The following is a 16,830-nucleotide window of genomic DNA, read 5'->3' on the forward strand; positions in this document are numbered from 1 at the left end:
TGTTAAATCGCTTTGCCGGCCAGGCTGCCACTGGTTGATCAGGACTGTCCAGGGGCACCCGGTCCCAGGGAGCATCATGTCTCCTGTTGCCCGCCTGGCACAGAGTGGCTGTCAGCACTGTGTGGGTGGGTAAGAAACTAGACTATTGTTGGTCCAGATGCCCAGGGATGTCCCTGCAGAAGCCTCTCCTCAAGCTTGTCAAGGTCCTGCCTACTTGCCCCAGGCCTGGGAACCACATTATGTTCTTTCTCTTTTCTTTTTGCTTTTTAGGGCTGCATCTGTGGCATATGGAAGTTTCCAGGCTGGGGGTCGAATTGGAGCTGCAGGTCCGGTGTACACCACTGCCCCAGCAACACCAGACCCTTAACCCACTGAGCAAGGCCAGGATCACACCTGGGCCATAGCGGTGACAACACCAGATGCTTTACCTGCTGAGCCACCAGGGAATTCTGATGCTCAGTTTTAAAAGCAGTTGACCGAGGAGTTCCCATTGTGGCTCAGTGGGTTAAGAACCCGACATAGAGTCTGTGAGAATGTGGGTTCAACCCTGGCCTCACTTGATGGGTTAAGGATCAGGTGTTGCCACAAGCTGTGGCATAGGTTGTAGATGTTGGATCCGGCGTTGCAGTGGCTGTGGTGTGCGCTGGCAGCTGCAGCTTCAACTCGACCCCTGGCCTGGGAACTTCTATGTGCCGCGGGTGCAGCCCTGAAAAAAAAAGTAGTTGACCAAGTGGCTTAAAATCTGGGGCATCAGTTCATGTGAACCAGCACAGAGGTAACGTGTCAAGTTCATTACACAGTACAATTAACTCTGCTTTTTTTTTTTTTTTTTTCCCGTATTTTAGAAGGACGTCGCAGGAAGACAATCTGCCATCAGGTATTTATCTATTTTCTTTTCCAAGGAGAAAGGCTTAGTGTTTCCCAGGGTTGGGAAGGAGGCAGCCCTGGCTTCTGTACTGTGGGGATTGGCCAGCTGGTGTCTCTGTCTGTTTATAGGTGGTCTCTGAGCCCCTTCACTGGGCCTGGCCCTGGGGACCCACCCCTTGCCCTGTGGGCTGTCGATGGAGTCTGACAAGGGGGATACACGTACACTGAGAGTTGTCACACGGTGTGGGACAGAGGCTGTGTGGTTGTCAGGGTTGCAGTCTCTGCTCTGCCTCTTACTCTCTGAGCCCCACTTTCCGTCTGTGAGTGGGGAGGGTCCCTGGTCCCCGGCATCAGGTGAGCCGTCACCTTGGACCTGGTAGAGAAGGAGGTGCACAGACCCACCTGGAGCCCAGCGGGAAGGGAGGAGCTCCTGCAGCCGAACCTCGGGCAGCTTCCCGGGGAAGCGCTTTCTGTCTGATGCACTTGTTTCCAGGCCAGTTGGCTGTTGGGAGAACCTGCAGCCTGCCTGTGGGGTAGTCCCAGCAGTACCGCCCAAGAGCTGTGCTTTCTTGCCCGTCGTTCTCAGCTTTTTCACTGGGGAGGCTCAGGCCCCAAGGGAACTTGCCGGGATCCCTGTCCCCAGTCCGCCCGCGCCTCAGAGCCTCGGCTGTGGAAGGAGCCGCCAGCCCTCCGCTCACTCCCCCCAGGCTGCCTGCTCATCAGCTTCCACGCGGATTTGGTGCATTTCTGAAAAGAGGTTCTTTTGAAGGAGAGGTGGCCTTACTTGGTTTTTCCTTTTTTAACCATAAACGACTCTCTTGTCTCTTTGCTCCACACTTCACTGTGCTCTGTTCCCACACACATGAGGAAAACGCTTCACGCTGTAAATGACTCATTCTTTCTCCCTGGTGTTAGGATGGTTATAACTTTATATCCTGGTGTGTAGGATGGTTATAACTTTATCTGCTGGTGTTAGGGTGGTTATAACTTTATACCCTGGTGTTAGGGTGGTTATAACTTTATCTGCTGGTGTTAGGGTGGTTATAACTTTATCTGCTGGTGTTAGGGTGGTTATAACTTTATACCCTGGTGTTAGGATGGTTATAACTTTATCTGCTGGTGTTAGGGTGGTTATAACTTTATACTCTGGTGTTAGGATGGTTATAACTTTATCTGCTGGTGTTAGGGTGGTTATAACTTTAGATCCCGGCGTGTAGCATGGTTATAACTTGTCTTAGCTTCCTAGGGCTGTAGCCTCAAAGTGCCACAACCCGGGTGGGTCCGTGAGGCCTGAACCCCGCAATCAGGGGGTTGGCAGAACCTCTGCAGCTTCCCAGGATGACGCCTTGCATTTTCCAGTTTCTGGCAAGTAGGCACAGGCGTCTCTTGGCTGGTGGCAGCAGAACTCCGATCTCCGCCTTCAGCAGCACGTGGCCACCTTCCCTCTGTGTCGGTCTGTCCCTGTGTCGTCACAGGGCAGTCTGCCCGTGTGTGTCTGTGTCCACTCACTTCTCCATCTCATAAGAGTATGCGTCACTGCGTTAAGGCCGGCCCGAAGGACCCCTTCACAACTGCAGGGACCCTCCTTCTGAATGAGCTCATGTTTACAGCTCCCCGGGTTGGGACTTCAGCGTATCTTTGGGGGTGGGGTGGGGCACAGTTCAACTCATGACATTTCCAGGGGAGCGACGAGGCAGGGTGAAAGGGTCTGCCCCGGGGACTTGTCCGCTCACTCCCGCAGCGAGGAGTCAGCCTTTGGCCCGCATGTGCCATGGGCTGGAGAGGACAGGGTCGGGCAGACGGACGGAGAGCTTTGCTGCAAATACGCACTCTTGACTCTGGAATCAGTGGGAAGAGAGGGAGACGGGCAACCAGGAGGGTCCCCTCCTTGTGCTTTTATGGAAAGAATGGACATAAAGAGTTAAAGTGCAAGGAGGGAGGTTCCAAGGGCCAGCAGCGAGGCCAGGAGAGGCCTCCAGACGGTGCCGAGCAGGGAAATACTGACCGCAGTGACGGCGCTGAGGACGGCTCCCCACGGGAGGGGCCTTGAGCTGTGCCCGGCGTGGCTGGTGGAGTTGGAGAGACGCAGTGGAGAAAGGGGTGCGGTGACATCCCGGGCACAGGTTCTCTGTGGGACAGGGCTGCACGGGGGCTGGAGCAGCAGTGGGGGTCCAGCCGCTCAGAAGGCTCTGCGGGAGCCAGTAAGTAATTAACCCGGAGATTCCTGTCACAGCAGGAGCAGAGTCCAGAGCATCCTCCAGCGGGCCCTTGTCAGGTGAGAGACGCCGTCCACCGAGGGTTGTGGTTAGGCACCATTTGGCTGGGTTCACACACTGTCAGCATCTCGTGGTCTTGTGCTGTGTACATTTCATCTGTATTACTTTTATTTTAGGTAAGAAACCGAGGCAAGAGTGGGTGAAACTGAAGAGCGATTGGACGTTGCCGTTGGCCCCAGACGTACCATGGTAGGTCTGGCCTGAGATGTTTGCCTTGGTGACCGCTTGTTCGCCGGGTGGAGGGAGCAGGGGCCTGGAGGAAACCTCCCGTGCTTGCAGGCTCCATTTCCTGCTCAGGAGAGTGAGGCTGAGAATATGTGGTTTCCTGGTGGCTCAGTGAGTTAAGGATCTGACATTGTCACTGCTGTGTCTCGGGTCACTGCGGTTGCAAGGTTCAGTCCCTGGCCTGGGAATTTTCACGTGCCGCAGGTGCAGCCAGAAAGAAAAAGGATGAGAATGTTTGCCCCGTCTGCCTTACTGGGTTTGGGCTCGTACCCCTGGGAGCATTTTGTGACTATTTGATTGATGTATTTTTATGAAGTACGGATGATTTACAGTGTTGTGTGAGTCTCAAGTGTACCGCGAAGCGGTACAGTTTTATATATATATATATATATATATGTATATATACACACACATATACACACACATACTTTTTCAGATTCTTTTCCCTTATACTTCCCTGTGCTGTTCAGTAGGTCCTTGTTTTATTTTATTTGGGAGGGATTTTACTAATATTTTTATTTATTTATTTTTAAAAATTTTATTGGGGTATACTTGATTTCCAGTGTTGTGTTAGTTTCAGGTATACAGGAAAGTGAATCAGTTATACATACACATATATTTATTCTTTTTCAGATTCTTTTCCCATGAAGGTTATTACAAAATATTGTGTAGAGTCCCTGTGCTATATGGTAGGTCCTTCTTGGTTATCTATTTTATATATAGTAGTGTTTATATGGGTTTTTTTTTTTTCTTGGCCGGGCCCATGTGGAAGTTCCTGGGCCAGGAATCGAACCTGAGCCACTGCAGCAAGGCAAGCCGCTGCGGTGACAACGCCAGATCCTTAACCCACTGAGCCACAAGAGAACTCCCAAGTAGCACGCATATGTTGATCCTAAACTCCTAATTTCCCCTCCCCATCCCCATTTTATGACTAAAGCACAGGAGTGTGAAGTACTGCCTGTATTATGTTGTGTCACTGCTTTTACCTCTGCGTCGTCCCCGGGTGGGAGTCCGTGATTGGTGTGAGGTCTCCCAGTAAGACTCAAGTCTGAATTGCCCAGTGTGAGCTGTGCAGCCTGGGTGGTTGTGGTGTGGCTGTTATCTGGCTGGAGGGGTGGTTCTCACCGAACCTGCTGTGTCTGCAGTTGGACTCTAGGGGGCAGAAGAGGAGCAGGAATCCTTGAGGATGCAGGGCTGTGCGGGCAGATACAGGCAGACCTCAGAGAGATTTGGGTCCAGACCATCCAGGAAACTGAATATCCCAATAAAGCAAGACACATGAATTTTTTAGCTTCCCGCCATGTATAAAAGTTATTTTACACTGTACTGCAGGCCGTACAGTACATTAGCAACTTATCTTAAAAATGCGTACATGCCTTAACTTGAAAATGCCGTACTGGTGGAGTTCCCGTCATAGCGCAGTGGCAGCAAATCCAACTAGGAACCATGAGGTTGCAGGTTCGATCCCTGGCCTCGCTCAGTGGGTTAAGGATCTGGCGTTGCCGTGAGCTGTGGTGTAGGTTGCAGACTCAGCTCAGATCCCGCGTTGCTGTGGCTGTGGTGCAGGCCGGCAGCTATAGCTCTGATTTGACCCCTAGCCTGGGAACCTCTATATGCCACCGGTGTGGCCCTAAGGAAGACAAAAGACAAAAAAAAAAGCCTTATTGGTGTTTCTGTTTATGGCACAGTGGGTTAAGAATCTGTTGTTGCCACAGCTGTGACGTAGGTCGAAGCTGTGGCTTGGATTTGATCTCTGGCCTGGCCTGGGAACTTATATATGCTGTGGGCGTGGCACAAAACAAAACAAAACAAGCTTTATTGCGAAATGGTATCCATCGCTTGAGCCTTTGGTGAATTGCAGTAGTAACATCGACGCTCGCTGATCACAATGTAATATACGTGTTCGTGATAATTACGTAGTAATGAAAAAGTTGGAAGGATTAGGAGAATAACCACAGTGTGACAAGAGAGCAAGCGCTGTTGGAAAAAGGGCTCCCAGCCCGTGGGGAGTCCGCTCCCGCGGTGCTGCTGCCATCATGTCCGGGCAGATCGTGACCTCCGTGTGGACGTGACTGCTGAGTTACCGCGCTTCCGTGGCCGTGGTGTGGCGCTTAGTTTGCAGAGAGCAGTTCCGTGTGTTCCTCACCTGACCCTGTGGGCATCGTCGTCATCCTGACGGCGGCCAAGTTCACAGAGGACAGGGGTGGGCTGCGTGGAGAGAGATGGCCCCTCAGAGCAGGGTCTCCCTGGGTTTGAATCAAGCCACACGACTCCGTCTAGTGTCTTCTTCCTCTTACCTCTGAGCCTCGGCTTCCTCGTGGATGAAATGGAGACGATGATGACGTCATAAGCTGTTTTTTGAGTGGCTCCTGGGTGCCATAGGCACTGTTCTGGATGCTTTCCGTGGATTCGCTCATTTCATCCTCATTCTAACCTATGAGATGGGTAGATACTGTTAGCCCCATTTTACAGGTTGGGGCAACAAGTTCAGAGAGGTTAAGTAACTTGCCCAAAGTCACACCGCTGGTCAAACCCAAGCTCTGGAGCCTAGGTTTGACCACAGTCCCGCCTCGATGGCACTGCCCGCCGTGCTGGGCAGCGCGAGGAGGGAGTGGGCCGCCACTGCCGCTGTGTGGAAGCGCCCAAGCTCCGCCTGGTGGATTCCGCCATAGAAGCGCCTTCTCCTTGCCTCTCCCAAGGCAGCACGTCCCTCTGTGTCCATCTCCACACCACATGCCTTTTCTGCCCTGTTCAGTTGCCCCAGAGGTGAAGCTATTACAAGTTCATGCAGGAGGTGCCTCTTTATAGAGGGCCCTCAAGGCTCTTTGAGTGCCCTGCCTGGCTTCTTTTTCTTTTTTTCCTCTCTCTCTTTTTTTTTTTTTTGACCATGGTGTGCAGCAGCTTGATGTAGGATCTCAGTTCCTGGATCAGGGATTGAACCCAGGCTGCAGCGGCACAACTGCTACATCCTAACCACTAGACCAGCAGGGAGCTCCCTCCCCTGGCTTTCAAGCCTGGTTCTTCACAGAAGCCCTTCTTCCTGAAAGCCCTTCACCTTCTGCGAATGTGTACACAGAAGCGTAACAGGTGCACCCTTCTCTGGTTGGAGCTGGGGTGGGAGGCCGCCAGAATCGTGGGCTGCTCGAGCTGTTTGAAAACCAGAATCCAAAGGAGGAAACAGGTCCAGAAAGGCCTCATAACTTGCTCTAGGTCGCATGGTGGTACTGGCAGGCCTGGGACCACAGTCCCTTATTCTCTCTGAATGGAGCATCCCCTCCATGCCAGGCACGGTGCCAGGCCCTGGGCACAAAGTGGTGAGGAGAAACCTAGCTCCTGCCCTTGAGCAGAGACAGAGCTGCAGGGACACTGGGGGCCGTGTACCTGGTCTGGAGAGTTTGAGCATCTTTGTGGAGGAAGTGGCATTCACGTAGACTGGCAGGTGAGCGGGAGGTAGCTTTGCCAGGCAGAGAGGGAGGCGGAACACTGCCGGCAGAGCTACCCAGCATGTGCCAAGGCCCTGAGGTAGAAGAAGACGTGGGCAGAGAAGTCTAGTGTGACAAGAACCGAGCAGGTGAGGGAGAAGGTGGTACACGATGTCCCTGGAAAGCAGGTGAGGGCCGGGGGCCTGTGTGTGTTAAGTGCAGTGGGAGCCGTGCTGGATACTAAACGGAGTGACATGGTCAGAGAGACGCTCAAGATCTCCCACAGAGAGAGAATGGGATGGGGCAGAAATTATCACAACATTGTGAATCAACTCGACTTCAATACCACTTTTAAAAATAGAAATGAAATAAATGTTTATAAAAGAGGGAATTGGAGTAGAGCAGGGGAGGCAGCAGGAAGATGAGCAGTGCTTTGGGGGCAGGGCGCTCAGATGGGCTGGCGGTCCCACCCACCCACCAGGAGCAGCTGGGTCGGGGGGGCAGCCTTTCCAGATGCTTGACTCTCACGGGCCTAGGGCCTTTCCTTTGTGGCTCCTGTCACAGTTGTGATTCATCCTGTGCTGCCTTATTTGTGGCGGGTTGCCCGGGGAAGGTGCTGTGCCTACACCCCCAGACCTGGGATCGAACCCTCATCATAGCAGTGACCATGCTGAATCCTTGACTGCTAGGCCACCAGGGACTCTAACTTGTGTTGCCTTCATTTCCCACTTGACCAGGATTCTCAGTGTCAGTACATCTGAGGGTTTTAGGGCTGCACCTACGGCATATGGAGGTTCCCAGGCTAGGCATCACATTGGAGCTGCACCTGCCGGCCTATGCCACAGCCACAGCAATGAGGGATCCTAGCCTCATCTGCGACCTACACCACAGCTCACAGCCATGCCAGATCCTTAACCCACTGAGCGAGGCCAGGGATCGAACCCTCGTCCTCATGGATTCTAGTCGAGTTTGTTACTGTTGAGCCACGGCGGGAACTCCCCAGCTGAGGTTTTGGACTGGGAGATTTCTCCTGGGGGGCGTCCTGTCCGTAGGAGGGGCTTGAGCAGCATCCTCGCCTCTGCCCACTAGATGCCAGAAGCATCCCCCTCTCCCAGGTGTGACAGTCAGAATGCCTCCAGGTGTCCCCTGGGGGGTGCCTCCCCCCAGCCGAGCCCTGCAGGGGACCGCAGCTCCCCATGTGTGGAGGCCTCCTTGGGGTGAGGGAGGTGGATGAAGTGTCCTGGCTCTGAGACGTCCTGGGTCGTCTCTTCCAGGACGATGGCGGGAAAAGTGAAATGGGTCACTGACATCGAGAAGTCGGTGCTGATCAACAACTTCGAGAAGCGAGGATGGGTGCAGGTGACGGAGAGCGAGGACTGGAATTTCTACTGGTGAGTGTGTGCCCAGCCCGCAGCTCCAGTGGTGAGTGTGTGCAAGCCCCGGAGTTTCCGAGTTTTCCAGAGCCTGTGCCTTGGAAGCCTTGACTGCCGCTGCGGGAACAGGTCGTCCCTGCCCTGGGCTGCCTCGGGCACATCCTCATCCCCAGGCACAGGGTGGGCACGGGAGAAGCCCCGGTTGGGTCCGGGCTGCGGTGTCCCACTCTCTGTTCGCCTCCCTGGGGCACGAAGTCCGTGCAGCCGAGTGTGGTTGCTGCCGCGGGAGTCCGGGTGGAAGGGAGAGCCCACCCCCGCCTCCGGGCCGTGCTGTCCCAGGGGTGCCCCGCTGCCCAGCACCGCCACCGCTTCCGGGAGGTCAGCGTCCTGAGGGTGCTGGTGGGACTGGCTGAGAAGCCCCTGAAAGGCGAGTTCACCTAGGAGCAGACACGCGGCGTGGGGGCCCTGAGTCCCGGCCGGTGCCCCACTCAGCCAGGAGCCCCGGGGTCCCGGACCCCCGGCCCCGCTCCCCGCTCCTCCTCAGGGAGGCCTGTGTCCTCCTCCCCCCGACCTGGGCCAGCCCTGCCCGGGCAGCCTGCGGGTTCCCAGGGGGCTCCTCGCCCAAGTGTCCCTCCGGCCTCTGCAGCGCCCGGGGCCTGAGCACTGCAGTGAACCTCTGAGGGCCTTTCTCACCCTGGACATCCGCTGCCACCCGAGACTCAGTGTCCCTGCTGCTGCCTGGAGAGACGTCCCTCGGCCTCTCTCTGCCACTCCCCGCCCCCCCCCCCCGCCCAGTACCGCACATCTTCTGCCTTTGACCTTCCCAGACTGTCTTTTACACCGTCGTACATGCTGTGCTTTCTGCCCCCACTCAGCCCACCCTTTGGGGTGCATCCAGGGGTTCATGTCTGGCCCTGGAGCCAGAGCCCTGCGTGGCCTTAGCGCTGGCTCCTCCACTGCTGTGTGGCCTTTGGCAAAGGACTTGACCTCTCTGTACAAATACAGTTGTTTGGAGTTTCAGTGTAGCAGTGGAGCGCAGACCTCGGGGCAGTGGCTGGCATGCAGACCCCTGGGCAGACCCCGGGACAGCTGCCGTCGCTGTCCCGGGCGCACCAGCACACCTGCCCCGGCAGCCACCTCTGCCTCTCGTGGCCTCCCAGGTGTCCTGGCAGCAAACGCCCAGTTCTGTGCTTCGTGCTTTCCCCGCCTGTCCCTCCTCAGGTGTCACTGCGAACCCCTGGAGAGGGAGGACCTCGCTTCTCAGCCTCCCTAGAGCCTGGCGGGCCTGGGCCCAGAGTGGGCGCCCAGCCTGCAGCTCCAGTGGTGAAAGGATGGCCCTAGTTTTGCTCCTGACAGCAGCGAAGTCGCCTGCCCTTTAAACAGCAAGGTCCTTCCAGGAGCAAGGGATGCAGTTGGTGGCGGGGTGGGGGGAGTTTAAGGAGTGGGTCGGCACCTGCTTTCTTCTCCGAGGCAACGTGAAGTACTTCACCCAGAGCCCTGTCTCACGGGAGGTCTGAAGGGAAGCCCAACACAACAGTGTTCTGTCCTTGCCGTCTGGGGTCCTGCTGCCCGTGCCATGCGCCCAGCAGAACTCAGTGCGATTTCAGCTTCTCCGGGGGGTGGGGGGGGTCAGGTTGGGGGACTGAGTGCTCCCGTCTTCATGCCAAGAAGCATTTTGGAGCTGTTCTTTTTCTTTCTTTTTTTTTTTTTCTTTTAAAGGCCGTCACCCACTGCATATGGAGGATCCCAGGCTAGGGGTTGAATTGCACCTGCAGCTGCCGGCCTACACCACAGCCACAGCCACACCAGATCCTTAACCCACTGAGCGAGGACAGGGACTGAACCCATATCCTCATGGATACTAGTTGGATTCGTTTCCACTGTGCCATAATGGGAACTCCTTGGAGCTATTTTTCACACACACACAAACACACAAAAGAATAAGAGAGAAGAAAAAAGCTAAGCATATGATAACCTTGGCTATTTGATATCTTGAGAGCTCGTGTTTCAAGCACTGTCAGGTCTCAACCATTGGTTAGGGAAAACTGTTGAAAACAACTAAATGTTAAACGCTTGGGGAAGGTAAATACATCAACCAGGTGGATTATGGTGCAGCCATTAGAAGAATTACGGTGATTATAACGCAGTTTGGGAAACTGCATAACTCTCCTAAGTGTGAAGAAAAACATATTGTGAAGTGGTAGTTGTTTTTGGACACCAGCTCTGCAGAAACAGCTTGCCCGTGGCCAGGGGGTAGAAGCGGGCGTGAAACGTGTAAGCGGACCGGCTGAGGGGTGCGCGTCTTCTGTTGCCAAACTGATGGTCCCTAACAAACACCACCAAACTTAGGGGCCTAAAACAACAACCCTTTTTTTATTGCCCGTGGCTTTATGGGCTTGGCCGAAGGGTTCTGTGCGCTGGCCGGGCTTCGCTGGTCCTGCCTGGGCTCACTCATGCATCTGCTGGCCCCGGCGGGTCAGCCGGGCCTCGGCTGGCCTGGGAGGCCCTTGCGCAGGGGCTTCTCTCCGCTGACCCTCACATCCCTCCAGCCGGCCAGCCGGGCCTTGTTCTGGTGGTATCTGGGGCCCAACAGGGAGGGGGCAGCTCTCAGGGCCTCGAAGGGCTAGTCTCAGAAATGGCACCCATTCTTCTCGGCCGAAGAGAGGCACTCATCGGGTCAGCCCGAATTCAAGAGGAAATTTAATGTACCTCCGCGTAGGAGCTGCACCCTCGTGACATGGGATGTGGAAACGAGCGGGGTGGAGAATTGGGACGTTTGGCCAGCAGCCTACACAGTGGGTGGACGTTTGTCTATTACAAAGGGTCCTCTGCTCCGTGGAGAAGGGCCTGATGCCAGGCCCCAGGAAGAAGCCCGCAAGGGGAGCTTGGAAGGGCTTGTCCTGCGGGAGAGCGAGGACGTTGAGGATGGCGGGAGTCGAGTCAGTGAGACTCGGAGAGGAGTTCCCCGATGGCCTAGTGGTTAAGGATCCGGCATCATTGCTGCTGTGGCGTGGGTCTGATCCCCGGCCTGGAAACTTGGTAGCTGGCGTTGGGTGATCACTCTGCAGTGGTCGTTAACCCAGAGCACAGCTCGTCACACGCTGAGGACGGCAGGGAGGCACGTTGAAAACCGACGAAGGGAAGAATCAAACACTCACACGGTCTCTCCCGGATTGTTGCTGAAGCCCTTCCGTCCTGCTGCTCCGAGGGCTAGCGGGGATGCCAGGTGGGCGGGGAGGCTGGCTTTTCTAGAGGTTGAGGAACTGTTTCTCTTTCAACTCTCATTTCACTGGAAGCCTCATAGTTGAGCTGGCCTGTCAGTGTCCCCAAGAATATTAAGCACTGACTCAGGGTCCTTAAATAACCCCTAGGATTTGGGCCTTAAGGGGCCCCTGTTCTTCCCGACTTGGGGTGCACATATTGAATCAGTGTTTCCTGGAGTTCCCTCTGTGGTGAAGTGGGTTCAGGATCTGGCATTGCCACAAGTGTAGCGTAGCCTGTGGCTTGTGTTCGATTCCTGGCCCAGGAACTTCCATATGCGGTGGCTGCAGCTGAAAAAGAAAAAAAGTTTCCTGACCTCGGAGTCTGTCTTTCATTAGTTTGTTATCAATAATCGATGTTATCATGAACTAGTGAACACTTACTAAGCATCTGCTCTGTGCCGTCTGTGCCAGAGAGTGCGAGTGCAGCTGATCCAGGCACAGAGTCGGCCAGTCCCGCCTCGGGCGGGTCCGATACCGACCTGGACACACATCCTGGGCTGCTGTGGGTCCACACGGACACCCTCGGAGCTGTCGTCCCGCACGTCCCTCTGTGCTTCTTTTCCAGGATGAGCGTGCAAACCATCCGCAATGTTTTCAGTGTGGAAACTGGCTATCGGCTCTCGGACGACCAAATCGTCAACCATTTCCCAAACCACTATGAGCTGACGCGGAAGGATCTGATGGTGAAGAACATCAAGCGGTACCGGAAGGAGCTGGAGAAGGAAGGGAGCCCCCTGGCGGAGAAGGACGAAAGTGGGAAATACCTCTACCTGGGTTCGTGCTCCTTCCACTGGCCTTAGGTTTTCAACAACAGCGGAGGTTTTTGTTTTTGTTTTTGTTTTTCACTTCAGCAGCACGGGGCACGAGGTGGTGACTGTTGGTGTTGATGGATGAACGTGTTTGTGCAAGTTGTTGCTGCCCCCTTTCATTCCAAGTGTCTCCAGAAAGAGGGGTGTGGTGGGTGGGGGTGGGGATGGTCAGCTTTGGCATCTGAGTTTGTGTGAGTGCCCTGGGCATGTGCCCAGGAGGAGGGGACGGGTCCCAAGCTGCAGACTGCCAGGAGGGGTCACTGCTGCCCAGCAGAGCTGGGGGAGAGCATGCTGGGCTGTTGGAGGGGTTCAGAATCCCTTTGCACACCTGGGCAAAATTACCTAAGTGACCTCTCCAGGCCTCAGTTTCCTCATCCGATAAATGGGAATGGTGACAGTACTACCTCGTGCACAGGTTGCTGTGAGGATTAAATGATCCAGGTTTGTAAAGTACTTAGCACACAGCTAAAAGAGAGAAAGCATGACAAGAAGACTTTTGAGATAATAAAGGTTCAGTTCCAGACCAAAGTAAAGCGAATACCTCAGTAAAGCAAGTCACAGGATTTTATTTTGCTTTTCTAGCTCATATAAAAGTTATTATTATTATTATTATTTTTTTTTGCCTTTTCTAGGGCCGCACCTGCGGCATATAGAGATTCCTAGGCTAGGGGTCTAATCAGAGCTGTAGCCACCAGCCTACGCCGGAGCCACAGCAATGTGGGATCCGAGCCATGTCTGCACCTACACCACAGCTCATGGCAACGCCGGATCCTTAACCCACTGAGTGAGGCCAGGGATCGAGCTCGCAACCTCATGGTTCCCAGTGGATTCGTTAACCACTGCGCCACGACGGGAACTCCTAGTTCATATAAAAGTTATGTTTACACTGTACTACAGCCTCTCAGGTGTGCAATAGCATCATATCTTTCAAAAAAAACAGTACATATACTTTGTTAAATTTAAAATTTTTTTTGGCTGCTTCGGCGTCAAGTGAAAGTTCTCAGGCCAGGGACTGAACCCCATGGCACAGCAGCAACTGAGTCACTGTGTTGACAACGCCAGATCCTTAACCCACTGCATCACAAGAGAACTTTTTTTTTTTTGCTTTTTAGGGCCACACTTGTGGCATATGTAAGTTCCCAGGCTAGGGGTCGAATCAGAGCTATAGCTGCTGGCCTACACCATGCCATAGCAACACAGGATCTGAGCCCTGTCTGTGACCTACACCATGGCTCACGGCAACACCAGATCCTTAACCCACTGCGTGAGGCCAGGGATCGAACCTAAAACCTCAAGGTTACTAGTCAGATTCGTTTCCAGGACGCCACAATGGGAACTCCAAGAACTCCTTTTTAAATTAAGGTATACAATTGTTCTCATGTGGCGCGTAGCGGGTTAAGGACCCAGTGTTGTCACTGCTGTGGCACGGGTTCGATCCCTGGCCCAGAAACTTCCACATGCCGCAGGTGCAGCCAAAAAAAAAAAAGGAAGAAAAAGAAACTTTATTGCTAAAAGAATGCTAACCATTATCTGAGCCTTCAGCAAGTTATATGTATTTTTTGCAATAGTGACATCAGAGATCACTGACCACCATAGATCACCCTAACAAACACAATGAAGAAGTTTGAACTCCTATGAGAATGACCAAAATGTGACATAAAGACACAAAGTGAGCAAATGGTCTTGGAAAAATGGTGCTGATAAACTTGCTCTCTGGCAGGTTGTCACACACCTCACCTCGTAAAAGGTGCAGGGTCTGCAAAGCACATCAAACGAGGGGTGCCTGTGTTGTTCGGAGTCCACGGCAGAAGCCCTTGCTCCTCGCGATGCTGGGCGGGGGCGTGGGGGAAGGAAACAGGCCCCAAAAAGGCAGTGGTGGTGTTTTTCGGCCCGTGGCCCCTGTTGGGCGGGCTCACTGTTGTCCCCTCGTTGTTACCCTCAGACTTTGTCCCGGTCACCTACATGCTGCCCGCCGACTACAACCTGTTTGTGGAGGAGTTCCGGAAAAGCCCCTCCAGCACCTGGATCATGAAACCTTGTGGCAGAGCCCAGGGCAAGGGTATCTTTCTGATCAACAAGCTCTCGCAGATCAAAAAGTGGTCCCGGGACAGCAAAACCTCTTCGTAAGTGGGGGGGGCACGTTGCGCATGTTTCTGGCAGCTTCCCCGTGTCCTCTGTCTTTTGCCCACGGCCAGGGGGGCCTCACCTGCTTTTCCAGGTGTGCAGCCTTTGTCCAGGTGTACACGTGGTGGCAGGGCAAGACTCTGCAGCCACGATAGCGCCGCCAGCCGTGGAATCCCACCTGGGGATGGCGCGGAAGGCAGCGTGAGGTCCCAGGAGCCTCGCGGGCTGCTTTGTTCTGGTTGTTGGGGGCAAACCCATCCAGTCCTGGTGTTTCCCGTGGCAGCGGAGCGCATCTTAGCACCCGGTGCCTGGGCTTGAACCCAGTCTGGCACACGCCTCCAGGTGAATTTTGCTGTGTAGACTGTAGTTCTTCATCAGGGTGAACTGGGGACATGAAGCGCGGCAGCCTCAGGGCCGAGGTGGGGATGGGACAGCTGTGTGCATGGCCAGGACAAGGGAGATGAGGCGGCAGTCAGCCTGGTCCCCTCCCTGGGCTGGGGCCTCCTGGCAACTGAGGACGCCGGGGCTTCAGTCCGAGGCTCGCTTCGCCTCTGCGAGGCCCTTAACTGCAGGAAATGCCCGGAGGCCACGTCCATGCCAACCTTTCCTGGTGGGGTGATGGCTCTGGCTGGCGTTCCCAGGAGTGGCAGGGCTGCCTCCCATGCCCTGCATTTAAGCCTGACTGCATGATGCCAGCCCGCCCGCCCCAGGGGCACCTGCGGGTTCCACCTCCCCCCATCTTCTCCCCACCCCCACCCCCAGGCGGCCTCTCACCTAATGAGAGGCAGGGAGCCTGGCACCAGCCGACCCGAGACCTCTGGTCTTTGCCCAGGTTCGTGTCTCAGTCGCCCAAGGAGGCCTACGTGATCTCTCTGTACATCAGCAACCCGCTCCTCATCGGCGGCAGGAAGTTCGACCTGCGCTTGTATGTCCTGGTGTCCACGTACCGCCCCCTGCGCTGCTACATGTAAGAGCCGGGCTTTCCCTCCCGTCCTGGAGACGGTGCTTTGACGCGATGCCCCCGCTCCTCGGCGCCCTTGCGAGGGTCGGTCACGCTCACCAAGCCTGGCATGTGTTCCCTGGTGACCGCGATGGTAGTTTTGATGCTAATGTGAGTCCGAAAAATAAAAAGCGGCTTATTCAGGATTTCTTGCTGTACCATCATGGCGCAGCGGAACCGAATCCGACTAGGAACCATGAGGTTGCAGGTTCGATCCCTGGCCTCGATCCGTGGGTTAAGGATCCGGTATTGCTGTGAGCTGTGGTGTAGGTCACAGACACAGCTCGGATCTGGTATTGCTGTGGCTGTGGTGTAGGGCTGTTGGCTACAGCTCCGATTAGACCCCCTAGCCTGGGAACCTCCATATGCAGTGGGTACAGCCCTAAAAAGAAAAAAAAAGACAAATAAAAAAAAAAGAGTTCTTGCTGTGGTGCTCTGGGTTAAGGATCCACCTTGTCTCTGTGGAGGCTCGGGTTCAATCCCTGGCCCAGTGTTGCCCCAGCTTCGGCGTAGGTCACAGCTCTGGCTCGGATTCGATCCCTGGCCTGGGAACTTCCATACGCCCTGGATGCGGCCCCAAAAGAAAAATAAAAAAACCTTTTAACCTGGCAAAAGTACTCAGTGAAAGAAGCCAGATACGCAGACGCAGACGGCCGTGTGTTGTACAATTCTGTTTATGTGACACGCCCAGAAGAGGCAAAACATTGTAGAGACAGGAAGTAGATTAGTAGATTAGGGTCGGCCCAGCCCTGGGGTTGGGAAGCTACTGCTGGTGGTCACAGGGCTTGTTTGGGGTGACGCAGATGTTATCCGGTTGATAGTGGTAGTGGTTGCACACTCTGAATATGCCGGAAAGCAATGGATGCATTACGTGGCACATGAATTACATCTTAATAAAACTGCTGTATAAAACCATCACAAAATTTAAAAAGCAGTGCTTTAAAAAGTGTAAAACAGGAGTTCCCTGTGGTGCAGGAGGTTAAGGATCTGGTGTTATCACTGCCATGGCACAGGTTCGATCCCTGGCCCAGGACATGCAAAAAAAAGTTTAAAACAAAGAGAGCAGCTCTTTTCAGTGAACAAAAGTGTTATGTTTTGTTTATGTCTGTCCTCAGAGTCTTGAGCTCACCTGGATTCCCCCTTAGGTACAAACTCGGGTTTTGCCGCTTTTGCACCGTGAAGTACACCCCCAGCACCAGTGAGCTGGATAACATGTTCGTTCATCTCACCAACGTTGCCATTCAGAAACACGGGGTAAGCGTTTCTTTTCATCTGGGCTTCAGGAAACGGACCGCCTTTGTGGGTTTCTTTCCTCTTCTACTTGCAGGCGGGGGCGAGGGGGTGTAGGGCTTGGGTTTACGATGCCCGGCACTGATGGGCAGGGGGAGCCTCAGGCATCCAGTGTGGTCGTCCCGAGCCTCACACCTGAATTCCAGCCTGGGGTGGGGGCGGGCACTTGAAGAAAGTCCCG

At 54.5% G+C, this 16,830-nt stretch overlaps 1 protein-coding gene across 8 annotated transcripts in view; it reads left to right on the forward strand.

Annotated features, from left to right (window-relative positions):
- The window catches only part of TTLL1 (tubulin tyrosine ligase like 1), a 33,863-nt gene that overhangs the window by 3,231 nt on the left and 13,802 nt on the right, over positions 1 to 16,830 (forward strand). For 3 of the 8 annotated variants that reach the window (XM_003481524.3, XM_021091418.1, XM_021091415.1), the window contains exons 2-9: positions 846 to 877; positions 3,260 to 3,332; positions 4,002 to 4,057; positions 8,065 to 8,181; positions 11,992 to 12,200; positions 14,178 to 14,358; positions 15,192 to 15,326; positions 16,505 to 16,613. In XM_003481524.3, the coding sequence (XP_003481572.1) occupies positions 8,069 to 8,181; positions 11,992 to 12,200; positions 14,178 to 14,358; positions 15,192 to 15,326; positions 16,505 to 16,613 (747 nt within the window). In that variant the 5' untranslated portion in view covers positions 846 to 877; positions 3,260 to 3,332; positions 4,002 to 4,057; positions 8,065 to 8,068. Of the gene's footprint in view, positions 1 to 845; positions 878 to 3,259; positions 3,333 to 4,001; positions 4,058 to 8,064; positions 8,182 to 11,991; positions 12,201 to 14,177; positions 14,359 to 15,191; positions 15,327 to 16,504; positions 16,614 to 16,830 lie in introns of those variants that run through there. The other 5 variants (XM_003481525.4, XM_021091416.1, XM_021091417.1 and 2 more) reach the window with 4 other exon arrangements.

The sequence above is a fragment of the Sus scrofa genome, chromosome 5 (assembly GCF_000003025.6).
Source record: "Sus scrofa isolate TJ Tabasco breed Duroc chromosome 5, Sscrofa11.1, whole genome shotgun sequence".
NCBI classification, from domain to species: domain Eukaryota; kingdom Metazoa; phylum Chordata; class Mammalia; order Artiodactyla; family Suidae; genus Sus; species Sus scrofa.